The following is a 27,669-nucleotide window of genomic DNA, read 5'->3' as shown; positions in this document are numbered from 1 at the left end:
CCAATGACAACAATATGTATAAAATAATTAAAGTTTTTCATGAATATAACTTTATTCAACATTTATGTGTTGAAAAGTAAAGCGTAGCTTATGACACTGTACAGATTATACTGAATTTATTGACAAACAGCAAAGCTTATGCAAATCAGTCAAAAACTGTGGATTAAATCCGTTGGATTTGAATAAGGGTCATTTGTTTTAGACCTTTGATTTATAATTTATATAGTAGATATATTTATTAATTATATTTGTTTCTGAACGTTGTTACCTGTGGCAAGTTTAATGATGGATTTATTCTGTTTAAAACTCTGCTGAGTTTTTTTAGTTCGGTTATGACATTATGTGAGTAGGTACCTATATTAGACTAAAAGCACAATTAATTGGAGGTGAGTATCGGCTTTAGCGTCGTTAGCGATATTGATCCGATATTCTAGGAGAAAAAACATTTATTATTTTTGGAATAAAAAGAAACCGTTTCTAACTTAGTTTATTATTAAACTATTTTCTAAAATTTAAAATAATATTGTGTATTTAATAGTTATCTTTAATTAGTAATTAATATTAATAATTCCTAAATAAATTGTGGTATGGTTAACACATTTCTTAAAAACTATATGTTCTGAGATATTAATAAAATAGTATCGGGTAACAGGTTTTCCACCGATATATCATTTATTTTAATTATCGAACAATGATTTTCAAACATCGGTTATAGATTTAATAATTGTTACGAGTATCGGTTTATCGGGTATCGGAAAAAAATTCAAATCGGCTCATTACTAATTTTAACTTACGTATTTTAAAAACATTAGAAACAAATAAATTGAAAAAAAATATATAGATTCAACTTGAATAATAATTAAAATTATCATGACCAGTATAAATATCTAGGAATCGAAGAACATCGAATATAATATTATTTTATATTAAATATAATTATCATGATAATTTTAAAATTGATAGCTATTAGTTTTGTAACTTTTTAAACAGTATTTTTTTTAATACATTTTGATATATAAATGCAGAAGACTGAAAGTTAAATTTCTAATTTGTACAATACAATTGTTAAAACTACTTAATTTTAATAATAAGTAAAAAGTTCTTTCTATAAAAGTTTTAACATTATTGCGTATTACTGGAAGGCATAATATAATTTTTTTAGATCTTTTATCGTAATTCAATGTACTGTTATAATACTTATACTAATTATTTGGTATTCGCTGTATCCTTATAGCTTAACGAAAGATTATTACAATTTACAATAATCTTAAAAAAACTAAATAATTACTTATAATTTATGTTCGTCAACACCTCTAGACCATTAAAGCAAAGTAATCGATTATAATATATGTATAGGTACCTATTTTTTTTATATTAATTGTCATAACATTTCAAAGGATTTTTTAATCGTTGTGATCAATAAATCCATAGTAATAATTGACGCTGGACTTACCAAAAGTATTTAAAAAAAAAAAAAAAAATGAAATAATATTGTAATATTATAATAATAATAATATTATTAATTGCGATTGAATGGGTCTATGTGACCGTGTAAACGGTTTTCGACAATACGTTCGGATTGAGATTTTCCGACTGGAGTTCTTCGTCGATGGGGTTTGGACCAGGTCCCAAGTCCACTGCCTCCTTGTTGCCTTGGACTGCTTGCAGTCCGACCCTGATGCTCTCCAGCGCCTCACCTAGCCCGACTTTGATCTCTTTGAACTCCTGCGTGACCAGCGAAAGTCGTCCGAGCAAGTAGTTGAGATTCTCGTCCACCTCGGTCATGCGGCCGGCGATCGCCGACACTTTGCCGTTCATGCCGTCCACCGAAGTGGCCGTGCTGTTGACGAACATATCCGTTTGCTGCTGGAGCGTAGCCAACGTGGACGCCGAGTCCGTGAGCGTCTGGTACATGATACCGATCTGCCTCCACACCTGACTGATTTCCGTTTCGATTTTCACGCTCAAGTTGGCCATGCCCACGGACTGGGCGTCCAGCACGGTCTTCACCGCCAGTTCCAGGCCGGCATTTACCGAGTTGTTCAGCTCCTTCGACCGGTCGTTGATCACCGCCGTCACTTCCATCAGTATTTGGTGCGTGCCGTACTCGATCCTCCGCTTAGTGTCCAGCACGTTGTCGGCTGTTTGCACGAGCACTTTCTCCACGTCTGACAGCGTCTTCACCTCGTTCGACATCAACCGGAAGCTGTTCTGCACGTCGTCCTGGAACGCGGCAGCCGATTTAGCCACTTCCGTCAGTTTTGCATCCGACGCCGCTTGTTTCCGGTCGCTATCGTCCATTCTGTCCGACAGTGACTTGACCGCCTCCAAGATCACGTGCCTGGTCTCCTGTACCAACTGAGCCGTGGCGTTCGATGGCTCCGACACCGTGACGTGGTTCTGTGAGCTCTGGTCGATCATCATTTTGTTCAGTAGTTCAAAGATGACATCGTTTGTCACGGTGGACTTGGGAGCTCGTTCCAGAGAATCGAATCGGGACTGTAGCCCATTGATTTGTTCCGACATGGCGGTCAGCTTGTCGTCGAACGACTGGTACAGCTGGTTCGAAGACTGCTGTTCTGCTTTTAAAATAGACTTAAACTCGGAGTCAGCAGAAGCGATGCGCCTATCCAAGTTGTCTAACATAAGTTTCGTGTCTTTTCTATCGGCAGTCTGAAAATAAAATTGAAAATTTTCAATATGTGACGAATCGAATTCTTTAATTTATATTTCAAAATGTATGAACATATATTTTAACAGAAATAGTTATTTTGTTTAGGGTTTTCTGTTCAAATAACGTTTCACTCCCAGTTCGAAAAATCTCGAGATTATGGTTTATAATTTTCCAACGAGACTCACCTATCTAAGTAAAAAAATTTCCAATATTTTAATTTAATAAACAAAAAAATAAAATAAAAGCCTTAAAACAGTGTGTAAATTAAACTTAACTTTTTACTTTTATTTCATAATTGATTTTTATTTAAAATTATTCACTGCATGCGTCTTAATAATTGAAATTATTTTTTTCCTCAACTGTTTTTGTAACAAAACAAATAATATTATACACATATAGATATATATATATATTATTTATTATATATTTATATTTCATAAACTTTTTGGTCAAAAATATTGATAGAGTATAATATTCTATGAGTTTTTTCGTTAAATTGTCTTACCTCTTCTGTTTCTGCGTTCGTCAATGCACTCATACTTTCTTCTAGTCCTTTGATAGCCATCTCGAGTCCTTTGCTTTCTGCATTTTGCTCTCTCTGCTTATTCACGATCGTCAACAGCATATTTTGCATTTGATCACCCGATTGTTTCTCTCGCCGTTCGTGTCGCTCCAATTTGTCCACATTATCACGCAACGAGTGCGCGAATGAATATATTGCCGTTCTTATATCTTCGTGCCTATACATGTTAAATATTTATATAGGTATTAAGCAAAAGTGCCGTAACTCGAAAAAAAAAAAAAATTAGATAGATACGGCATCTGATCGGTAAACACATTTTACACATTCTCTGTAGAAAAAATACCCCCAAAATCACATTAAATAGGCTACAAACACATAAAACGTTATTTAGAAACGCCGTAAGTAACGAAGAAAATTAGAACTACTAAGTAAGAACGCCGTATCATACATTTACTAAGCATAAACGCCGTAAATATTTTGATAGATACGGCATTTTTGCTTAATATTTCTATGTTCTACCCAAGTAATAGTATCTACTAACCAAGATATAATATCTATCATTATAAATATAAAATTATTTACGGCCATTAGTTCAAGTAATTATATCTATAGACAATTATAATTATTAAGCAATAATGCCGTAAAATTGACTTACGGCATTTTTATTTAGTAAATAGTGGTATATTTACGGCTTATGGCTCTAAGTAATAACATCAAAATAACTTTTATTCATGTAACATATGGATAAAAGTTTTATTTTATTATTTCATTGCATTCCTCGTCAAAAAAACTATAAAGGTGAATATGTATTATACTAAATTAATTGGGATAACAAATAATAAAGTTATAATAAAATTAAAAAAACAAACATTCATTTTTCTCAAAAATAAGAAATTGAGTTTTACGGCACTTTTGCTTAGCAGGGCAGTATAGACGTCTCATTGATGATTTATTTATATTATCGACGTTGAAATGGCCAAGTAATTTACAAACATTAATTGTTTCAGGAGCGACTATGATTTTGTAAAAAAATGAGTTAAGACGTGGTACATTTTTAACCAAATAAATGATTTGAGGATTACGTTAATCGGGAAAATTGTGTATTAATAGTTATGTCTTGATCGGTTTTATCAGTAAAAATACCTATTCTGTTAGGTTAGGTTAGGCCTTTCCACTTTCATTTTAATATATTAAAATATATTCTTCGCGATTTCAACGGTTGAAAATATTGAAAAGCATCGAAATCAATACTCACGTGGCATCTTGGGCGGCGGACGCTAATTGAAAATCTGCGAAGGCCAGCAGCCATAGAAATGCAGTAAAAGTGACGGTTTTCGACCACATCGTGTCACTGTAATAATAATAATAATAATATATCCTAATGCAGTGCCGGTGACAATATTTCGGTACGGTCTGTGAGCGACTAAAACGTTAGGTACGTTTTATCTCAGAATAAACGAGCTGGTTTCCATTGCCCCTCGGAATGAAATACAAATAATATAATATGTGTATGTTAAATGTTTGTAAATCAATATTATTTGTACACGGTTTGTGATAAAAACCCACGATCCGTTTTGTTCCGTTGTACAGCGGAAACGTTGATGATAGCGGCGACGCGCGACCGATAAAAAAATGGAAATACGATTAACATATAGAGCCATTAAAGTATAAGTAACTATATAAGGTTATCACAATATTCGGAATAAAATCGAAATTGAAAATGTATTTACTACGGTTTTGACAGTGTCATAATGTGTTGTAAAGAATATATATACCTAACCAGTCGCATTGTTGTGTTACGGACTTCATTCATTAATCGTATGAAGTTTCATAATAGGTGGGTTTTGAGTTTTGAGTTATTTTCTGGAAGATTTTTTCATTTCATCTGCTACCATAAATAAGGCTAATAAACAAATTACGTGAATTATTGAATAATTTGTCATTACGATTGTACTAGCATATTTAATAGAAATTAATAGTAGCATCCTACCTTAAAAAGCTAACTTGGGTGATTGATTTAAGATTTAATAGCTTATCCCTGGAAACTTTAGAAAATATATCAACATTTTTAGTATGTTTATATTAAATAAAAATAAAAAGTTCATTGTCCTGTAATGTTCATTTCCAATGAACACAAACTGCACATTTAAGTTATTGATTATAAAGTTAAAGTCTAATAATAAATTATTAGAATGACAAATATTACATAATTAAATTAAAATTTCATCTATCAAAATATTTTATATGAGTTACATAACATGTACCAAATACATTATTGTACCTGTATAAATAATCTGAATAAAATTAATATTTTTACTAAAAAAAAAAATGATAATATATTATTTGTAAATTTCCTTACAATCGTTTCATATTTTTACTGCTATTTTTTAAGACTTAAATATTATACTTACGGTTTTTTTTTAAATGTCCACAAATGTTGAAAAATGTAACCATGTGCAATACACTAACGTATAAGCAGAAGTGTTTTTTAATTTGTTAAAAATAAACCGTTAATTTGAGGATTCAATGTTACTTACATAAAACCAACGTCCTCATGCATTACCAGTACAGTAAAATGTAAAATGTAATTGTTATCATACGTATGACAATCGATTTCAAGAATTTATATCATTAATTGATAACTATGTAGTTGCGATCGCTAATGCCGCTATGTTACAAAACATGCACTGTTTAAGGTAAGGTAAATAATTAATATATTTACGTTTCTTCAGGCCTATTTTACGTATTCTAATATATAATATAATAGACTATTAAACGATTTGAATGATGTTAATGTTTAAAAAAGCCATTTATTCGGATACAAAGTGCAAGGTCAAACTACTAAGTTGTATTAAAAAATTAAAATATTAAAATAAAGTAAACACACATATGTTATATATATGTATAAAGATTATAATATAACATTGATTTATAATTAATATTTTGTAGGTATAACATTTTTTTAAAGTAAACAAATTTCAATCATAAAATAATTAAAATACAATTTTTTTATTTGGACATATAATTTTTAAACTAACAATGTTTTAATTTTGAAACATTAACATTTATTTGAATATGAATACCTTTTATAAGCTATACTAATAACAAATATCAGATTATTGTTTTCAACAATATATAGCTGTGTTTTCAACTAGGAAACTTAAATATTATCTGTTGTATTGAAAACACAGTTGCAAAAGTAGTTAATTTATTGTAGGTTATAAATTATTATATTTTTCTTTGTTAATAATAAAAAAACATGTTAATTTATCGTTGTTTAATATCTCATTTTTAAGATAGAATTTACATAATAAACATATATTTAATAAATTTCAATAGTATTAATAAAAAAAAATTAGGTAAAATTGTCTAGAAAATGATAAAATATTTCCAAAAAAGTGTTAAAAATAAATTTAATAAGTTTAGAATATTTTAATATTTTGTTATATCGTATTATTAAATATTATGCTTCTATATACAGAGAGACTCTTCTATAAAATAATATTACTTATTTCAAAATCTATTAACATTTTAGAAAAAAATGTATAATTTAAAGTTGAATTAAAATAACATGAATTATATTTTTTAATTTTTATATCATCATTTTTCAAGGTTTTTACTTTTTTGAATGGCAATATATACATTTTCATTTTCATACTTAGAAGTAAATTACTATTCAGAATATTTTAATACATAAAAATTGAAATCTTGATCAGTAGTATATGAGTTATGATTTATAAGTTATACATATTCAAAGTTTAGATATATGGAGTAGTAGACCAATATTCTGTTTCATTACACCGTTAACTTAAACTCTGTATACTTATAACTCATAAACTTTCTGCTCGAATTATAATTTTTATGTATCGAAATACTACGAAAAATATTTTGTTTCAAAATATAAAATTGGAAATGTATGTTGTAGTTTAAAAAACTTAAAAATAAATATGTTTTTTTTAAATGTTGTTTTATTTAACTCGAAATTATGTAAAAAATTTTTCTAAAATCGTTAATAGATTTTGAAAAAAAATAATATTCTTCGATACAATAATTACTCACTTTAGTTCAATGTGTCGTACTGTCGTTATTGAATTTTAAACGTCCAAAAAGAAATATTGTTATTCAATTAAGTTAAATAAGCGTAAACTGTATTATAATTGTATGTATTTTAAAAACCATATCTTATGAAATACATTTCAAAGTTTAAAGCAAAATGATATGGAACAAATTAAAATAAATTAGGTCAAATATTAGCATTTGTACGAATAGATTTTACGCAACTAGATTATTTAAATTATTTATAATATTTATTCATAAGTCCATTACATTATTTGGCATACCTATGTATGTGTTGTAGATATTTTGCCAAATAATATTTGATTCAATGATTTTGGCACATTGTTATTTTATCGTGGGTACAGAAAATATTAGAAAACATTACAAGTACATTAATAATAAATGTTATTACTAAAAAATGTTCAATATTGTACTACAATGGCGGCGAATTGATAATTTGTATAGGCTGGATATATGTAATATCTAAGCTCGTGTTAAATTGATTATATATATTTCATGTTCAATAAAATAAACATTATACGTATTAGGAAATAATATTATTTAATAATGAGCTTATAGTATATTGCAGGTATACTTTTAGACATTATACTGATTGGCGATGCTTCGTAATATTTGATTAGTATTTACGAATAAACAAGAATAATTCCGATTATAAGGACACTCACCGTTTTAGCTTATTTAAGAGACAGTCATCATATTAGGATTTGATTGGTAGATAAATTATCTAATAAATGAAATGACGACTGTCCAAACATCTTCAATTCAATTGTTATAGTCAATATATATTATGATTATAATATGTTTCTAGTAAGTAAGTACTTATATTAATTATAATATGCATGGATATTTCAAATAAAATAAAATAATCCCTCTTGAGGAACAGAGGAACTCGCTTTGCTGTACATTATAAGTTTCGAATGTATGTACCTCTCGCCATCGAATAGTTCAGAACATTACAGCGATTTACTCAATCTTGTGAATATTTTATTGAGCGTGCAAGATTGGGTTAAGGGTTTGTTGGCAAATAATTTATATTATTTGTATTTACTCACACTACAAAATATTCTTAATAATTTTTCATGTACAGTAGTTTACTATTCAATTCAAATTTGACACATCCATTATAATGGCTTACTTAACGATTGACACCTATTATACAACATGGAAATTATACTGGTTATAAAAAAATATACTTATAGATAAAATTAGAAAATGAATATTCCGTTTTTAAGCTGTATGGTTTATGTATCATTAGTGTACACTGTATAAGAATAAAGTTTGAGTTGGTGTTGAAGTATTCAATGTTGCATGTATAATATTTTAAGTACACTAATTATGATAATAATCAAATAAACGTTTATAATTATTATCAGGACTATAAAGTATGAATGTCTTGAACTAAACAATTTACTCGGTTTACAAATTATAATGAAATCAATATGTTTGTGTTATATTATTTTATTTATGTACAATTGTTTGAACTGCTAAACATAACATTCATGATTCTATACGCAACAAACTTAAGTATATTTGATCATCGATGTGTGTTTATGGAATTAAAATAGCATTTAAATTTTAAAGTAAAAACGTGTAATAACAAATAGATATGTATACGATGTTGTGTAATATTGGTAATATTTCTGCAAGAAATTAACGATATTTTTCCTGTTTATTATATACATATAAAATTTAAACTGTAATCTGGAATGTAAAAAATGTGTAATGATATAAATATAAATTGGCTTACATCCCAATTGGATTTACGGTTATTGGATCATGTAAAGTGTATACCTATCCAAGTGAAAATAATTTAATTTAAATACTCACTGGAGTCTGAAATATTTTTGGTGGTTTGTGAGCATAATATAGTTACTCGCATACAGATAATAATATAAACTATATTAAAAAATACAACATAATATTTTCTTAAATATTTTTAAACAAAACACTTAAAATAATGTGCTGCATGATGTCATACTCGAATTAAAGAAAAAAAAAATTAAGTTGAGTATTTGAAACAAGAGTGTAGGTTACCAAATGTATTGTTTAAATTTTATAAATTGAGTTCTCAAAAATAGTTTATTATGGTATGAAGAAAATTCAAAAATAAATAAATAAATAATTAAATTAATATTTTTATAATACATATTATTAATGTATATTTTATAAGGTTACCTGTGTATAAAAAACATTAGATTATTGATAAGTCTATGCATTTTATTAGAACCATAGCGTGTTAATTTAATTTTTGTCGATTCATCAGTTGTACTTATAGTTAATACATTGATTTAATATGTTAAAATTAATATTTATACGATAGTACTTCTCGATTATCAAAATTTTACGAACATCTCTATACCATAAACATAATAATCAATCGCGTACAATAAACGAGAATTGTAGTCAGTAGATACAAATAACTTAAATATTAATAAATTATATTTCATATCATAAACCAATAAATAAGCTAAAGTAAAATTGAATTATAAGAAGGAGCAAAGGCCAATGTCTGTATACTCTACCACGAAAAAATGTACCTAACAAACTTGTTGTATGCAAGGTGATTTTTTCACCAAAACATTAAAGAGAAAAAAAAAATTTTTTTTTTTTATGAAATTCGTTATTTTTTACATTTATTTATTTATGATTATCTCACAATATGTTAGATTCTGATTGCTGAGTAGAGCGAGGAACGTATTGGTTTAATATAGAGACGTATGTGTGTGTTTTAGGTGTTTTGTGTTCTTTCATCACTCATCAGTCATTCCATATCGAAAAACTAACAAAAGTAATTGGAAATATAATGTATGTCAAACTTGTTTTAGTCAAAATAGATTTAAATATTTTGTTGTATTAAAAAATCTAGGATATGGGAATTTTTTAAGACATTAAAATCTTAGTTAAAATAATTATAAATTATACGATCGTTGTTATTTAGTAAAATGGTTTAGTTTTACTGATTTGTATGTTAGTTTTAGTTGTATGACTAAAATAGGCTAATTTTGATTTTATTTTTGTGTTATAATTATTTCGATTTTTTTCCTTTCAAACTTGTTACCGACTATAGGCTATCAGTTGATCTTAGAAATTAATTATGATTCGTTAGCCGAATTGTTGTTTCTTAATTTCCAATGTATAATGATTAAATATACATCTTCAAATACAATTACTAAGTTTTTAATATATTATTATTCATTTATTATAATAAATAATTTTTGTTTTTATTATTTTTTAACTATTATATATTGTTTTTATACACTTCGGATACACCTATGTGTAATTTACTATATTATATCAATACGAGAAATATTTAATCCACCAATATTATTTTTGTTTATCAAAAAATTATTTATTAAAGTCGATTAATTACTTATATTTCAATGAGAGAGCAGTTGTGGGTTCTTATTTGTTTGTACAGTGTTACAAAAAATATGATTTATTCATTACTTTAGTTATTTTTATAAACATAACATTAAACTAAAAACTTTTCTTTGCTTAAGCATGTACGGATTTCATATACATAATAATAATACAAATATTTAAAAAGGTGGATACTGTGAATGCCATTTTCTTTTCTGAATGCTAAAGTAGTAGTTATTGCAAACACTTGTAGGTAAAGTTATTAAATACAACAAAATAAGAAATTGTATATTGATACCTACGTATGTCGTTTATGTATGTCATATGTTTAAAAAAATATATTGGTTTGACATTAATGTGTTAATATTATTGCTAATGTAAATTAATATAATATATGTTAAGTTATAAAAATAAATATTCGTATCAAGACATAACTATGTATATTTATGTGGTAAAAATGTAAATCGCGTTGTTTACAAATTAACTTTATAGTTCTTATACTATTATACGTATAAGATCTTAATTTATTTTTCAGCTCCATCTCTTACAAAATTGATAAAATATACAAGAAATAAAGAAGTATTCGAAATGTTTTAAATTTACCATTTGTGAGTTGTAAGAATATTATTTTAAATATAAGTTTTGATAAAAGTTTTTGAAAATATAATTATTAGTTATAGTTAAGTATTAAAAAATTATTAGTCGGTGTTAAATTAACTGCAAAACTATTTTTGTATTATAAGTAAACAAAAGCATTAGGTATATACAGTTTGATATAATATATTGAGCACATTTTTATGAAGATAATTTTTATAGTATAAAAATGTTTGTGTTTTCAATAACATTGTCATAAATTATTGTTTTTAAGATCTCACTCATAGTATTTTTATTTAGCTTAGTAGGACGTTTAAACTGTAATAAATAGTTGAACAGTAGTTTTAAATTAAAATGAAACGTAGCTAGCGACTGTATTATTTTAGTATGGGAGAAATAAAACGAATATTAAAAATATTGAATTGTGATTACTTATGTAACTTGGTTGTTTTAAAATAAGATCAATGAAATAATACAAATGGAAATACATAATAAATTACATATTAAACTATACTGAAATATAAGACGTGTAATACACCTAAATGGCAATAGCTATACGTGTTAACTTAATATTTGAATAATTATAAGTCATTATGTATGTAATAATAGTTTTTTGATCTTGCAGGATTAGAATTTTAAAAATGAAAAAAAATTAATATTATTATGTAACATAAAATAATCATAAAATGTTTAAAAGCCAATGAAGCCAAAGCACTTATTTACTGTGAATAAAATATTAAAATATATAAACAACAACGAATACGCCCAATGTCAATTATTTAGATACATATGGACCAGTTGACATTGAACGTGATCTGGAGCGCTCTTGTTGTTTGTTTTATTCGTTCTCATATAAAAGCCCGGAGGCAACTGATTTCAAGCTCAAATTATATTCCTCGCACTCGCTGTTACCATGAAATTTTTGTTCGTAAGTATCAACTGTCAAAAGAGCAAATTGATTGTATGTATTTTATATTGTTAATACGATTGTTCGTAAAATGCACGTGACATAATATTATATGAACTATTTCATTAGATAGTATTAATTATATTACATCACTATCGTTTATAGATGAAACTCGTCGTACTATATTTTCTACTATTTACGATATCGAGCTGTGCTCCAGGAAGACTAGGTACTATCGATCAATATCTTCCAGAACTCACCGAGACCGATGATGAGTCGTATACAACTACTCCGACCGAATCGGACGAGGAAACGGATGATTATACTTGGTATTACCATGCAGATAATATTACTGACGCGACCCAGAGCGACATAACTTTGAAAAATTTAGTGGCTTATATCGAACGGATCGCCGGACAGGACGACACTACCAAAGGACACTACGTGTACACGGACAAGGCAGGCCGTTCTGTTACCATCGTGTACGTTGCTGGTCCTTCTTCATCGCTTGCGGCGTACGTTGATGCCAAATGAAAATTCGATATATTGTCGTTGGGTTATATTTCGTGTTTTTTTTTCTATCTTAACATAGAATATTTTTTATGTTTCGGAGCATTACTTGTCAAAATCGACGTCGAAAACTGTTCCAAAAATGCTCAATCGGAAACCATTTGTCGTGCGTGGTAATTAAATTTGACTTTATGACGATTTTTACCGAAAAACATATTCTATGTGCAATAAATATTATTATATGTATGTAGTTGGAACGACAGAAATAATTAAACTTTGTTATATATTTTATATAGTTATTTTATTTATTTTTTTTTTAACGTGGACTAGTCTTTAATACAATATAAAAACAAATCGATTGAAGAACAATATTTTACATTTAGTGGTTTGCTTGAGGCTTAGCTATAGGTGCGCATCAGTTTTGACTGAACGTGTAGCTGAAACCGTCTGGAGATCTGTTCAAGTTGAATTTGCCGGAAGCATGGTTGACGTTGTATGACGTGGGTGGTGGTGTCGGGGCAGAGTTCCATTGATTCCATTTGGCAGTGGTTGGAATGGAGTTCCATTGGTTCCATTGACTGTGTCTTGGAGCCACAGTTGATGGAGCGGAGTTCCATTGGTTCCATTGACCGTCGTTAGATGATTCTGAGCTCCATTGGTTCCATTGGCCATCATCGGATTTCGATGATGCACCTTCTGAGCTCCATTGGTTCCATTGACCATCATCAGACTTCGATCCGTCATCTGAGGCCCATTGGTTCCATTGACCATCGTCATACTTAGGTGTGGGCGCTGAGTTCCATTGGTTCCATTGGTTCGGGACCGCTGGTGGTTGAGACCTAAAATATAATCGTAATAAGTTTAAAAACAGGAAATCAAGTTTTGGCTTATTGTTTACTTGTTTACTAATAGTAGGACAGCATAATATAGGTAAAATAATACGAAAATATAATGAAAAACGAACATTAAAAACCTATGTGGTTGTCATTGTTCATAGGACACAGCCTATATATAAAACGAGGACCTACAGCTTAAAACATTATAATTGTGGCGAACAATTGATAATTAATTTCCAACAACCAAATTGAGTCCTTCGTTTAGCATAATATTCATATAATATATGTCAAGATCATCGTTTACTGTTATAAATACTAAAACAGTATTTAGTGAAGTAAAAAAGTATTATAACACATACCGCGTTCAGTCATAATTATAACATAGTATTATATTGTTTTATATCCGGTTGCAAATTAATTGAAAATCGTACCTATGTGGTTGACAATCATTATATATAATAAAGGTATTTGAACGCGCGCGTCGCAATCATAACGAACGAAAAGCGCGAATAAAAGTGAATGTGGAATATATGTTATAATATTGTGTTATTTAACATTTCTTTGAACCGATATTGTATAGTTTTTTTTTTTCAAAAAATACATCCTTCCCAAGTATCACCAGTATTATTATATCACCGAAATGTATACCCAAATACATACGTATCCGATTTTAACGATCTCGCGTACGAACGTCGTCGATATTATATAGGTACTTTTTGGAGCTGTGCCGCGATCGACTCGTGGTGAGGTCGATTGTCGGGCCAAGATAGACGTCGCTCATAATTGATCGACACGACCCAAAGCATGGTATAAAAATTAAATTAAAATCGGTAGTTTGCAAATGCAGCCCTCTATGTGTTTCGAATTAAAAAAAAAACTACGTAAATGTCTACTGCGACCCTTGTCTAGACCAAATTAGGAGTATATAGGGATGCGCAGTCTATATATTTATAAGTATTAATACTTTGGGTGTACTCACCATTGGTCTTGCCATGGAGCCGACTTAGGTGCAGGTGCGGGTACGGCGTGGGCAGCGGGTACCGGAACCGGAGTCGGGGCTACCGGCAAGTGGTCGCCGGTGGCCTTGAAACCGTCCTTGCCGGCGGTGTAGCTGACTGTGCGCCTTTGGCCGTTGGGGTCTACGTAACTGTACGAGCCGCGCCTGTTACCCTCAGCGTCCGCTTCCTCCTTGAACTGCACACCGTCGCCCTGCGTGTAAGCGGCGCCAAACTGACCGTTGTTGGACAAGTATCTGGCGTCAGTCAGAATGGCAGCGTTTTGCTGGGCGGCGGCCAACGCCACCGACGTCAACGCCATCGAGACAAATACCTGAAATTGCCATAATATGTGGTGTAAGATACTTTCAAAATATTTTGAAGGTCTGCGACCACATCGATTTCCACGTCTTTAAAACATCAGACTTCAACGAAAAAATATTTAAAACCTGAGTCGAAACTTTAAAAATGCGCACCACCATGAAATCGAATACAGTTTATTAATTTAATAGCTTATCGTATGCAAAAAAAAAAAATTGTTTCGGATTAGTTGTGTTTCGTGTGAAACCTTAAGATATATTTTAACACAACGTTCAAACTTTTTAAACTAGATTTCATGTGCTTAAACCATAGAAAACGAGAATAATTTGTACTTATATAAAAATGAACGCATACGTCAGGTGAATTAAATTATAGTTAAAATACGATCGGTCGTTTTCAAAATTAAACTTAGAATATTTTTACAACAACTTAAACGCCTTGCACCGTAAAATATAACTTAACAGTTTTATCGATCTAACAAAGTCTCTCTACAAACGTATCTATTATATACAGACACCGCGCGAGTGTATATAATGTATAATAGTATATAGTAAAGTATTATTGTGTTATAAAGTGTACTTACGACAAATCGGCTCATGATTTCTTCAATATTGTCTTGTGCTACGGCAACTAGTAAACGAGAACTGTACTGCTTGGTGTCTGTGGATAGCGTATTTATAAAAGATCGTCGCCCGAGTCCTGATTGCCTTGCATTGCGAGCAAGGTTAATGGATACGCCCTAAGGAACCGAAGATAATGGAGGGAAACAGTATCGATGTAAAATTAAATAATAATAATCATATAAAAAAAATCCTATCGTTCCATTTACGTAGTGTTAGACTTCCTGGGCGAAATTATGCTTAACCTGACCAAAACGAGATCAATCCAAACGGATAAATATGTGATGGTGATTGTTAATATGAATTTTCTGAAGGGCAATGAATGCCTGAAGTGTACGAAAAATTCCTCGAGACGTGTTTTTATTTTTCATTATTTCATGGGCGTGCCCCAAAGAGTGCATCGGCTGAGTTGCCACCGTGTGCGTGGGAAGTAAGCGAGTGTGTTATTGTTTAGTAAAATTACATTTCTAAATGTATTCGTAACTTATGATTATTATTAGGTATTGATATTTTATAATTTATTCGATAAATACGCGTCCTAAGTCCGGCGCCAATTGAATGAGTACAATAATGTACGTAGCCAATGATATAATTATCTAAATAAACAACAAAAAAACACAAAAATGTAAAATGATTTTATCTTAAATATCTATACATCTACGATAATTCCTATACAAATATAAAATTAAATAAAAAATAAATATAAGCTATTTACGATTCAATGACAGTGAAAGTTTAAAAATTTTAAGTAAATTATTACTTATATTAATAGTTATTACTATAGATTTGAAATTGTACAACTTATTGTTTATTTGTATACAAGTAAATGCAGTAAATCAACTTTATAATCGTAAACTGTAAAAGTTTTATTGTTCCAATTTATTTACGGCTAATTAAAAATACTTTTATTAACATCGCAAATTGTGCTTACGTTTATTTATAGATAAGTATAATTACGATGACTTAGAACTTTTTAAACTATTTCAATATTATCGTGTTCGTTTTTAATTATACATGTTAGGTTAACTATATAGTATATTATAATGATCATATAACATGTACTTATTTTATAATTTTGTGGATTCGTAAACCTTTACATTAAATTAACTTCAAAAAAAGCTAAAAATATTAACAATTAGGTAGTAATATATATTTATTTTATACTATTCTTAACAATAAGACTTCGCCAAAAAAAAAGTTCTTAAAATATTTAAAAAATTATCGATAGTTGAGTGTATTAATTTATTCACAAAAAAAATTTAACATAAGCTATATAATAATATTTTGTTGGTTGTATATAATAGGTATTAACTATAATTTTATTTATACGATTTTATATTTTTATATGTCATACGACTCATACGGGTATATTTTTTTTAATGGTTATTATTTAACAATAATCCACCATCATTATATCATTTTATTTAATTCCAATAAATAAGAATGTGCCAATAATTTAATTTACCAGACTTGGGAACTTGAAATTCATAGTATTAAATTATGAAAAAGTTTACTGATGTAATGATATCTCTAAATATTGGCGGTGTATAATATCATAAAGATACAAACATTTACAATACAGAATAATATGACGTATACCAATAATTTAGGAGGTTTTATTTTTTAGTATTAATTTTAATATTTTATCACTATTATATATTAGAATGTCAAAAAATATGTTTGCATTCTAAATGTATTAGTATAATTTGAACGGACCTTGATAATATAATTAGACGAGAATAAATTACAGAGCGTTAAATAATATGGGTAGTTATATGTATTAGTATTATATTATATTAATAATACTAATAAGTAATAAATAATGATAGGTACATATAATATCTACGAGTAAATATCACATATTAAATAATAATATTTTACAAATTTTATATTAAGTATTTTATCATCTTACAAATAGGTTACATAGATGGTAAGCAAAAAAATATTTGGATTCGTTTGTTTAATTGTTATTTAATATACTATTATATGTATTATATGACAATATAATATTATATGTCATTATAAAATAATAAAACTTGTATAATAATCAAATAATTTAATAATAATAGGTATGTACCTAGACGTTGGTATAAATAACCATTGTTGTATAAGTACTATAATAATGCCACGCAAAGTATTCACAACCGCGTAGGCGTTATTTACGATTGTTAACACATTTAACTATTTAAAGTTTATATATAAAGTACCTATCTCTATTGATATACTAAAACGTATGCTGACAACATTCGCTTTTCTATGGTTGAAAAAAAAAAACAGCCATATCATAATTACTGATGCTTATTTTTATATTCGCAGCTATTGGATTTATAGCGATGTTTTATATGTAATACTGTCTAGAAAAACACTTTTTATAGTAGGTACCAATAAGTAATATAAAAGCGTTGTGTATAAGTATAAGTTTAAGTGTTGTATTGTATAGTACACGAATATGTACTTTGCATTTCAAAGAATTCTAAAAATCGAATATAAAAAAAACATCTCCCTTCAGAATATTCTATATTGTTGTTTAAGCGCGATAATAATGGCTCGTTTTATATATTATTATAAGTATACTGTAATAAAACGTGTCTATAATATAACACTTCTCCCTATAGTAGTTTATTCAAAGCGTGGAGTGGACTACTACACGTCCATTCGTCCTAATACTTAATAGTATGTTCATATATTCTTAGAATTTATTTATCACTTACGATGAACAAGACTTCAAGTTCATGTTGTTTATATATTATATTTTTTTTTCTATAGTAAGATATATGATCTGCAGTACACGCAACACTAATTTTATTATTGCGATGGATTTTAAATTTTTAAGTAATTATCAACCAAAATAGAGAAATAGAAAAAAATATTATTTATTATAGCACAGTATTGATAATTTATTTATTTTTGGAATAATAAGATAGGTATGTGTATTTCATTTTTATTTGAATGTTTTTTAAAATAATATTTGGCTTGGTATACATTTTAGCATAATATACTTTTGTGTAATATTATTCATTAATACAAATGATTATTAAACACTGAATAGAGTCAGATGCAATTTATTTGCTGCACCAATACAATTCTAAAATAAATTTAACTAGTATTTTATAAACACCATTAAACGAATTATGATGTTTTGCTACTATTACACTTACAGATGATAGAATAGTTTTATTGACCGTGAATAGACCAGAAGCTGTTATAACGGTTTGGGAATTTTGTACTTGAGACATGAAGAAAGTAACCTGCAAAGTGTTCAATACATTCATTAAAATACGTACTTACGTTTTATATACATACTACAATAACTTAAAAAAATCCAAAATAATATAATATATTATGCGTGTTCGATATAAATATAAATATTCATTTAAGTATAGACGTTCTAATTGTGAAATATTTAATGTTAAACACAGATGGACAACAGTTATTTTATGTATTGAATAAAAAAATAATATGTTGTTATATATTATTTCAATAATTCATTTTAATGTGAGCGACGTAAACATATTATTTTATCTTTCATTAAAGTGAAAGACAATATTTTTTCATCATGAATCACAAGACTAAAATAATTTTTTACATTTTTTGTTGAGTTATAGTGTATGAAAATATCCATTGATATCAGAAATTTCTAGAAAGTTGAATAATCATCTGGAATTAATCTGATTGATAATATTTTACATATTTAACCTGTAGGCTGTAGATATTTGGAATTCCAATAGATAAATATTAAATTATTAGATGGTCAAAATAAATGAAAATGTCAATTTAGGTATATGAAATACATTTGAAATTTAAATAAAAGAGGTTTTTTACATATACTCAAAAAAAAATATTTATTTTTATATTTTCAACGTCACTCGGAAGCTAGAAAAAAAAATTGTATACCTGTTATGATTGCAATTTTAAATACGATTCTATAATATAGATTATATATCACATAAATATTATTATATTATTATTTAGATTTCTATTTTTTAAATTATATCTATAACATAACTCATATTGTTTTAGATTTAAATTAAGCAGATAATATTTAAAATTAAAATAAATTCAAAACTAATAATTATATACCTGTTCAGAGCAGTCTTGAGGTAATTTCCATATCGGTATATTTCTTAAGTCTGTTATTATTTCTTTGCTCTATAGAAAAAAGTATATTCTATTATTTTAATATCATTATGATTTTTAAGGTAATTATAGTTAAATTTATAAAAACTCCGTTAGGCTAGTTATATTATTTAGTAAGAAGATAGCTTTGGGAAGGTACCTACGCATGATAAAATTAAATTTTGTCTCCAATACCAGAGTTGTTAACATCTTAAATAATTTCCGTGTTTGGCCGAGATGAAAATATTTCTATAGCATGATGGGTAATATGATATCAAACAACAATGACCATCAAACATGTGTGTACAACGTGATTGTGGTGGTATATACTATAGGTACACATTATGTATATTATAGTATCGGTGATCTAGAATTACCATAGAATCGGATTGGACCAAGGATTTCCAACTATTTTTTTTACTATAATATATTTCATTTTTAGATTTGCAACACTCACAAAAATGCAGAGCACCTACACTGTAAAGCGTTTCTCTTCTCGTGGTTAGAAAATACTGATTTAGAAAATAATTTATTTGTTTCCACTAAAGTGTATGTCACGATTTATAAAATATTGAACACATTTGTTGTCTTGTGAACATTAATTATCAAACTGTCTTTACCCAAAACCTCACGTCCTCACAACAACTCAAAATTTAAATAAGTTCCACAATCGTCGTTGACTGTAAAACAATTCATATAGTACGTGCAGGTTAGGTTATGCCTTTTTTGCGAACTGGACAATGATAGATGCATATTTTGATTAAAAAAGAGGTTTTTGCACTAAATATAAATGCTTAGAATTCTTTTATGATATCGTGATCTTTTTATATGCTTTGAATACATTTTTTTTTAAATATCAGTGTCGAGTCATGTTTAATATCATCGTAAATAATATAACTATACAGAGATTATATAAAACATATTATATGAAACACCTAAAAAAAACCAACAATTTATTATTATTTCGAATATAATAGGTACCTACCTATCAAACAACTTTAATACGGCATGTGCCCTGTATAGTTACAAGTACAATCACAATTATTTGTTATGTAATTGTGCGTGTCATGACGAGCAAATATTCCATAATAATGGTGAATGGATGATAAACCGTAAAAGGTATATTTTATAAATTCTGTTTGTGTTAAAATATTTATAATTGTAACACATTCGTGTATAATATTTAAAATGTTTAAATGATAATGATGTTGTACGGTGAATGGACAAATAAGAATTTTGAGTAATATACAACATAATATTTTATAATTTTATTTTTATTTGTATAGAGTGAACAAACGTACTCTGAAAAAGTGCATTTTTTTATTTCATGAAAGGTGTAATAAAAATCGATAATTTCAAGAAATCAATACATTCTATTTACTTGTCGTTCTTCGAGTTTATTAGACCGTGTACATCCCTTTCACTTTCATCATCGTTCTATACTTATATTTTTATCTATTTCCAGTAGGGAATTTTTATCTAGAGATATCCTGTGAGATATCAGAATTCACACAAATAAAAATTAAAGGCATTATTCATATTGCTGCAGTAAAAAATATAATGAATATTATTTATGTTGAAGATTTTATTGGAATTATTGTTATAATTGTTATAAATAAAGTAAATTCATTAGTTACAAAGAAATTGTGTATTTTTTTTTTAAATTCAATATTATCTACGGGTCTTTTTAAAAATGTTTAGTACCTATGATTTACTTTGTATAGTAATGAATAATTTGAGGGGGAAATATTCTACAGTGTAGAATCTACGCAACTTCGGAGTAAGCATGTATTTATACTCTAAAAAAATCACTAAATATAATATCACAGACAAAACAACTTCGTGGGTTGGTAAAATAGATTTTTCAGGACTTTTTTTTCTCATGGTCCACTACTATCTATTTCTGCCGTTATTGTATCTAATGGCTGCAGTAACGTACTACGTAATATTATGTGTCTAATTACAGATTCGGTGAGCGTATCTGACAGATAGGCGACCAGGTATGTACCGATCCAAGCATGCCCCAGGAACATTAATGATTCCAGCATACTGACGCCCTTGTTCTCCAGCGCTGAGTGCTTGTACCTGTAAGTGGGCATCACGTACGTGTCAAAGTAGAACCGGGCCAGATGTTCGAGGAACACGAAAAGCAGGTAGGTGGTGAGTCGGGGTCCGAACGCTACGCGCACCTCCTCGACGAGATCGCAGAGCTGAGCGTGCGCCAGCCGCTCTGACTCCAGTACTTGACACGTAGTCCGCGGCATGGACGCGAGCACCTTGGCCACCTCCATGCGCCACCGCGTCCTCAACGACCGGAAACGGATGCACATCTCGTCGCAGAACAGCAAGTACAGCAGTGGAAATATCGAAGTCATGTACCTGCATCGATGTGGTAAATAGTGACATCATTGATTTTAGCAGTTTAAGCAGTAGGTATATAGTACCGAAATTGCCGTACTCGCGAAATAAAATAATCTGATATTATTAAAAATTGTTGAAAAGCCGTGCATTTAGGTGTATTGATTTTCCACGCAAGTAATTACGTAAATACAGTAATTACAGTAATGATACTGTACTAGTTTTGTGACACACTGTATGCAGGATGGTTCGTATTTAGAATAATGTGCAATGACAATAATACGATAGATGTAAGGACTGCCGAGTTAACCAATTCTGGTCATATCTATCAACTAATCATCAACAACCATCGGCAAATAATAGGTTCCGTGTATTATACCAGAATGTAGGTATAAGCACGCATTTGAAACTTTTAAAAAATGCAAATGCTTAATCTCAGTAAATCATACACTAACATATACATGGAACGCACAGCCGCCAAATCAATTAAAATTCTCTTTGGCATTTATCTTATTCGATATTTGATGTCGGTATTGTATAGATCTGTAGGATTGAATGGAGAGGAGATTCGTAAGTGTAGGTTACAGAATAATTGTTTGATTTCTACCGACGAATTTACACGCTGTAGGTATGTCTCAGAACGAGTAAAGGTATGCCATATTTTAATAATTATTAAACGATGGGAAAATATTTAAAATGAATAAAAAAAAAACACCAACAAAAGTCAATATAATAATATAATTATTATATTTGTTGTAGGTTGACGGAGATACGTCGAAATTCGTTCGATGAATTATTATTTTAAACTAACTATTGCGTTTTATTTGTTTGTATAGATAAGCGGAATACCGGACGACGACATTTCGCTTGACGAATCTACTCCGCCGCAGTATCATCAGTGAAAATAGGTCATGTGTTATAACTTAAAAGTTATAGTTTTTATTAAGAATTAATACATTATTTCGTATCTACATTTCCTGTTCTTGTTTAGTCATAAGTAATTGTATGGTAAACGTGCATTATAAGCAATAATACACAATATATTATATTTTAGTATCTACCCAGTGCACACCCTTACTCCCCTAAATTTCTTTAATATAATAGATATGATTGTTATGATTGAATAAATAAATTGTTGTGTTATATTATTGGTTAGCATAATGTATACAACCACCTACCCACCTATGTATCTACCGAAAGAATAATCGACTAAGCGTCATAAAATCCCTTTCACCATATCACTGGTTATTATATAGGTATGTAGGTACTATAAATTGTATCATATCTAAATGCACTGATACAACCCGTACGGCACCAATTTACTTTTGTAGTATGTTTTGATATATTGAAATAAAAATAATATTGTAACAAATAGGTAGTTGAGTATAATAATATATATGGAATAGAATTTGTAATAATGTTACGATGTTATGCAATAGTGTATAACGTTAATTATAAGAAAATACTATACACCCACGTCACTTATGTACTTATATTATTGTCTCTGTTAGTCAATTTCCCTACGTGCGAAAAAAAATATATAAACCACTTTCTTTACTACAGTTCATAAACACGTGATTACGAATGTACCTGTTGCAGTGCATATTATTTAAACACAAGTGTTCGACTTAACACCTAAACTGTTGTTTCAACAGTGCTGTGTGCCCAGATGATAATAACATGTACGATGCGTACGTGTGCAACTGCAGGCGTGGATCTAATGAGGAGGGGGATAAGTGACCATATTTCTGACTCCTTTAAATGTGTTAAATAATATTGTGTTTAAGATAAATAAATACCTATTTAATTTCTCAATTATAATTATACGTCCATTTTGTTGGTTTCGGTTAATTGCTGCATGAAGAATAGGACATTTTTCACCCTGTATAGCGTAAGGTGTTTTAAAATGTCTATATTAGCATGTTCTAACGCTAATAAATTAAGATATTCAAAATTCATAAAATGTTTAAATTTAATAGCTCGAGCTTAAAAATGCAATACAAGATTCCTCAACTTAATTTTAAGAAAATATTTTAAAAAAAAATTTGTATGTGAAAACACATTACGCTTATTATAATAAATTATGGGGAGAAATTTATTGTCTGCTTAATGCTTACATATAGATAGCAATTTTCCCGTAATCAAAAAAATTGACGGATCGATATATTGGCTTACATTTATTTTTTGTAACTGTCAAACTTATAGTTATATGAAAAAATTAAATTATCTAATATTTGGGCACTAAAACTAGGTATACTTGTCTTTCAAAATCAAAACCGTGTATAACGTTCTTTCAGACTTATTAACTCGTATTTCTAGACCCACGTCTGCGAGTGAGTTTACAGTAGATTTAATATTATATTCGTTAAGTGATTAAAACGCAATACCTCAAAATCGACTCATAGAACACTTTTGCCGACATTTTGTTAAGCAAAATATCAATGCAACCGCATGTAAGCAACGTCAACGTACATCCCAGATAGGCAATCACGTAGTAACGAGGACCCGTTCTTTGCTCCGTGGGCCGACCATATTTAGAGTCGAACCGATTTGTGTTCTCAATGATTTTTGGCAAACGTATGTCGACGTAGATGGATGTCAGTTGGCTTAGAAATTCCCTCAATATAAAATTAACCGTCCAAAACCATAGGGTGGCCGTCGGATTTCTTATGGCTTTCAACATCAACAAATAGCATGGCGTTACGTACATTATCTTGATTAACAAACACGTTGAAACACGGTGAGATTAAAAAATATCCATAGTCAAACATAAAAATACATGTTGAAATATTATGTTATTATGACTTTACAATATCGCGATGTTTGCTTTTTTAGGTTTTCAATAAGCTAGAAAACATTTTTAAGTTGTTCGGCTTATGGATTTCAGATCAGAAATAACGATGTTTTGTAAATTTTAATTTGATTATAAAATTAAAAATTGTGAGTATAAGCATATAAGCGGCTTGTCATCAAATTAGAATAATATTAATTAATATATTTATCACGTTAAAGATTAATATAATATTGTTCCACTGTATGCTATACTAATATGAATATTATAAAACGCTGTACTGTTGGTAATCGCTCTGCTGTACAGTATAGATATCGAGACTAAAGTTTACTTGGTTTTTGAGTAAACTCTGTTATAAATGAGTCTAATTTGAATTCAATGATAAATCATTATACCTACCTACAAGATGAAAAAATTATCTAAGCGAAAACTGTCGAACATTTTGGTAATTAAGATTAGGTTAAGTTATTTGATAATAACTATTTTAATATTAATACTAATATGCTAACAAACATTTGTAACTCCTCCCTCCTAGCTGTTTTAAAAAGTACTGAGAATTTTCAATTTTTAATCACCCAAAAGAAGTACCAACTAGATCCAATTTTTTACTAAAGATTTTGATGGTTAGAATATTTTTTCTATTAGAAAAAAATATTCTGAATTTAGAGTTAAGACACAAAACTAAAAAAAATATCAAACATATTAAACATTATAAAATCAATACGTTATTCACTCCGCTAAGAATCTAAAATTAAAATATAGATAAATTTATTACAAATTTTGAACTGATAATATTCGAATTTTTTTATGTCGGGACATTTATTGGACCATCACAGTGGTTCTTTAACTTTATAGTTTAATTTAACTGATTTACTGTTCACTATGAAAGATTAACTTGTTGTATGACTTCATTATATATGCATTTGTAGAAGTTATTATGACAATACTGAATAGTACTCATTCATTCGATATCTACTACAGTGGTCAAATCTAGTAAGACCAATTAGTCCATCACCTTTGTTTACTTGTATCAACAAGATACTTTTATTTAGTTTATTTATGTTTTTAATTTTTATAATTAATGATTTTCTTCACTTATAACTTTATGTAGAAAATTAAAATGACATATTTTTGATAAAATATTATATAATGCACAAATATACTATATATTTATATATAAAACATTAAAAACATATCTCTATAATATACAAACAAGCAAGTATATTGAATGATTGATAGTAATAATTATAATAATATTTACTAGTCCAATCTTGAAAATGTCCAAAAAAATTTATATTGCTTGACAAGAAAAAATGCCATTTATAATTACATAATTTCTATTAATAACAACTATGAACAATTCAAAGTTATTTGAATTAGGATTACAATAAATAATTAGGTATTAGGTATTACAAACTATTATTTAGAAACTATGTTTAAGAAATTAATTAAATGTTATATTATAGGTAAAACTTAAAACAAAATAATAAAGAATTAAATTAAATTGTAATTAGTTAGATAAAAATAACAAGCATTTGAATTGATTATATTTTATATTAATTACTTTTAATTTATTATAAGAAGTAAATATAGTTGAGGAAGAATGTGTTTGTATAATTTTATTTTAATATTTAAGTAGTAGGTATATTGTAAAGGTTAACTTAATAACAATTTAGTTTTTATGTATATATTAAATGAGATGTAAAGGTAGGTTACCTACTATATGATAATAAGTATAATAAAAGTTATTAATTAGTATTAGGTTTCTAATGAGATTTATTTTAGGATTTAAGAAACATCGAAACCTTTAACACAAAAAATTAATACAAAATATTGATGCCTACTCTTTTTAATGGTTCCAGAGATTCTAATAATTTTACAATTTTTATTTAATAGTTATATTTTAAATTAATAATTATTATACGTACAATAGTATTAGCTAAGATATACCTATTAGTTACGTGTTTTATAGTACATACCAATGGCCATATAAGATTTATTCCCCATTGAAAGTCTATTCGACCATAAAATACATTTTTGAGGCTCGTTAGCCCCATAATTTTGTACAGCATCAAAGTTGATCTTATATCTTCGTAGAAATCTTTAGTCGCGATCGACATTTTTAATAAAAAATAAGTATACTGAACGATGTAGTCATAAAAAGAATTAGATGCATAAGTTTCAATTGAAATATTCGGTATTTTATGATATTACAGTCATGCGGCTTAAACTTATAGGTCTTTTACCATGGGAGTATTAAAACCATTTGTTGTGACCAAACAAAATGACATGACCCGTAAATTCATATGTTAAATTTAAAATATTAATAGAATTTGCTTATAATACATTTTGATTAGAAAAAAATGTATATGTGTAGATTTCATATGTCAATATCTCATCTTTTTGACCATTTGCAAGGTTCTAATTTAAATTTCATGAATAGTAAATGTATATGACTATTTCTCACAGTGTCACACTATACGGGTATGTTTATGTGTAATTTTTGTAACAATAAAAATATTGACCATGTAAATATATAATTGAAATAATCATATTTATCTATATTATTAATGTAGGCGTAACTTTGTTGGAGAATTTATTACTTCGGTATAATATACGAGAAAAAATACAAGTTATTAAGTTTGATTGTCTTTATTTTGTCAATAAATATTTTATCAAGAGAGTAATTGGAAGAATGATTCGATTATTCCGTCAGTTCTGACAAATTAGCATTTTATTTTTTCAGCTTAGCAAATTATATTTACTCAGTGGCCTCGGGCCTACATATTATTATATTCCATTTTTCGTATAAACAAACTTCGAATAATGAAAACGAATTTAATTAATGTATCAATTATCATGTCTATTATGTTTCTATCGAAACAGTTTTCGTGTTGTGTACACTATACGATTCCGTGTTTTTATTACTTATATTATAGGGCATATGTAAATAGCTTGTGTATAATAAAGACATGGCGAGAATATGT

The 27,669-nt window shown here is 28.4% G+C and overlaps 4 protein-coding genes across 9 annotated transcripts; 1 reads left to right on the top strand and 3 right to left on the bottom strand.

Moving 5' to 3' along the window:
* Window positions 1-1,486: 1,486 nt before the first annotated feature.
* LOC114119939 (kinectin) lies at window positions 1,487-9,505 on the bottom strand. Of its 4 annotated transcripts, XM_050198274.1 has the most exons (5): window positions 5,735-5,752; window positions 5,609-5,661; window positions 4,453-4,548; window positions 3,180-3,414; window positions 1,487-2,673 (listed from the first exon to the last, which is right to left on the bottom strand). In XM_050198274.1, the coding sequence occupies exons 3-5, from the start codon at window positions 4,539-4,541 to the stop codon at window positions 1,540-1,542; spliced, it is 1,458 nt and encodes a 485-aa protein (XP_050054231.1). In that variant the 5' UTR covers window positions 4,542-4,548; window positions 5,609-5,661; window positions 5,735-5,752; the 3' UTR covers window positions 1,487-1,539. The 4 variants fall into 4 exon arrangements, with proteins under 4 accessions (XP_050054231.1, XP_027837484.2, XP_027837485.2 ...); XM_027981683.2 differs by lacking the exons at window positions 5,609-5,661; window positions 5,735-5,752 and adding an exon at window positions 9,450-9,505; XM_027981684.2 differs by lacking the exon at window positions 5,609-5,661 and having other exon boundaries at window positions 5,735-5,772.
* A 2,508-nt stretch (window positions 9,506-12,013) lies between these two features.
* On the top strand, window positions 12,014-12,936 carry LOC114119936 (uncharacterized). Of its 2 annotated transcripts, none has more exons than XM_027981680.2 (2): window positions 12,014-12,156; window positions 12,301-12,936. In XM_027981680.2, exons 1-2 carry the CDS (start codon window positions 12,142-12,144, stop codon window positions 12,667-12,669), a joined length of 384 nt encoding a protein of 127 aa, XP_027837481.2. In that variant the 5' UTR covers window positions 12,014-12,141; the 3' UTR covers window positions 12,670-12,936. The 2 variants fall into 2 exon arrangements, with proteins under 2 accessions (XP_027837481.2, XP_050054233.1); XM_050198276.1 differs by having other exon boundaries at window positions 12,035-12,189.
* Window positions 12,921-15,546, bottom strand: LOC114119933 (N-terminal kinase-like protein). Its single transcript, XM_027981677.2, has 3 exons — window positions 15,381-15,546; window positions 14,461-14,810; window positions 12,921-13,484 (listed from the first exon to the last, which is right to left on the bottom strand). Exons 1-3 carry the CDS (start codon window positions 15,393-15,395, stop codon window positions 13,061-13,063), a joined length of 789 nt encoding a protein of 262 aa, XP_027837478.1. The 5' UTR covers window positions 15,396-15,546; the 3' UTR covers window positions 12,921-13,060.
* Window positions 15,547-15,694: 148 nt separating this feature from the next.
* Window positions 15,695-26,930, bottom strand: LOC114119935 (uncharacterized). 2 transcript variants are annotated; one of them, XM_050198275.1, is made up of 6 exons: window positions 26,662-26,930; window positions 24,279-24,604; window positions 21,498-21,912; window positions 19,498-19,566; window positions 18,576-18,665; window positions 15,695-16,013 (listed from the first exon to the last, which is right to left on the bottom strand). In XM_050198275.1, the coding sequence occupies exons 1-6, from the start codon at window positions 26,800-26,802 to the stop codon at window positions 15,936-15,938; spliced, it is 1,119 nt and encodes a 372-aa protein (XP_050054232.1). In that variant the 5' UTR covers window positions 26,803-26,930; the 3' UTR covers window positions 15,695-15,935. The 2 variants fall into 2 exon arrangements, with proteins under 2 accessions (XP_050054232.1, XP_027837480.2); XM_027981679.2 differs by lacking the exon at window positions 15,695-16,013 and having other exon boundaries at window positions 18,471-18,665.
* Window positions 26,931-27,669: the final 739 nt, after the last annotated feature.

This window comes from Aphis gossypii, chromosome 1, assembly GCF_020184175.1.
Source record: "Aphis gossypii isolate Hap1 chromosome 1, ASM2018417v2, whole genome shotgun sequence".
NCBI classification, from domain to species: Eukaryota; Metazoa; Arthropoda; class Insecta; order Hemiptera; family Aphididae; genus Aphis; species Aphis gossypii.
This window is presented reverse-complemented; position numbering and strand designations above follow the sequence as displayed.

Excerpts from the sequence above, each read along its gene's own strand:
- LOC114119935 (XM_027981679.2), bottom strand. The coding sequence starts at position 26,802 with ATGTCGATCGCGACTAAAGATTTCTACGAAGATATAAGATCAACTTTG. Across the intron at positions 24,605-26,661 it reads TAAATCTTATATGGCCATTG|ATAATGTACGTAACGCCATG; the intron begins GTATGTACTATA and ends TTGTTAATCAAG. Across the intron at positions 21,913-24,278 it reads TTCTATGAGTCGATTTTGAG|GTACATGACTTCGATATTTC; the intron begins GTATTGCGTTTT and ends ACATCGATGCAG.
- LOC114119939 (XM_027981683.2), bottom strand. The coding sequence starts at position 9,490 with ATGCATAGACTTATCAATAATCTAATGTTTTTTATACACAG. Across the intron at positions 4,549-9,449 it reads CTAATGTTTTTTATACACAG|TGACACGATGTGGTCGAAAA; the intron begins GTAACCTTATAA and ends TTATTATTACAG. Across the intron at positions 2,674-3,179 it reads CGAACGCAGAAACAGAAGAG|ACTGCCGATAGAAAAGACAC; the intron begins GTAAGACAATTT and ends TTTTATTTTCAG.
- LOC114119936 (XM_050198276.1), top strand. The coding sequence starts at position 12,142 with ATGAAATTTTTGTTCGTAAGTATCAACTGTCAAAAGAGCAAATTGATT. Across the intron at positions 12,190-12,300 it reads GTCAAAAGAGCAAATTGATT|ATGAAACTCGTCGTACTATA; the intron begins GTATGTATTTTA and ends TATCGTTTATAG.
- LOC114119933 (XM_027981677.2), bottom strand. Across the intron at positions 13,485-14,460 it reads GCTCCATGGCAAGACCAATG|GTCTCAACCACCAGCGGTCC; the intron begins GTGAGTACACCC and ends ATTATATTTTAG.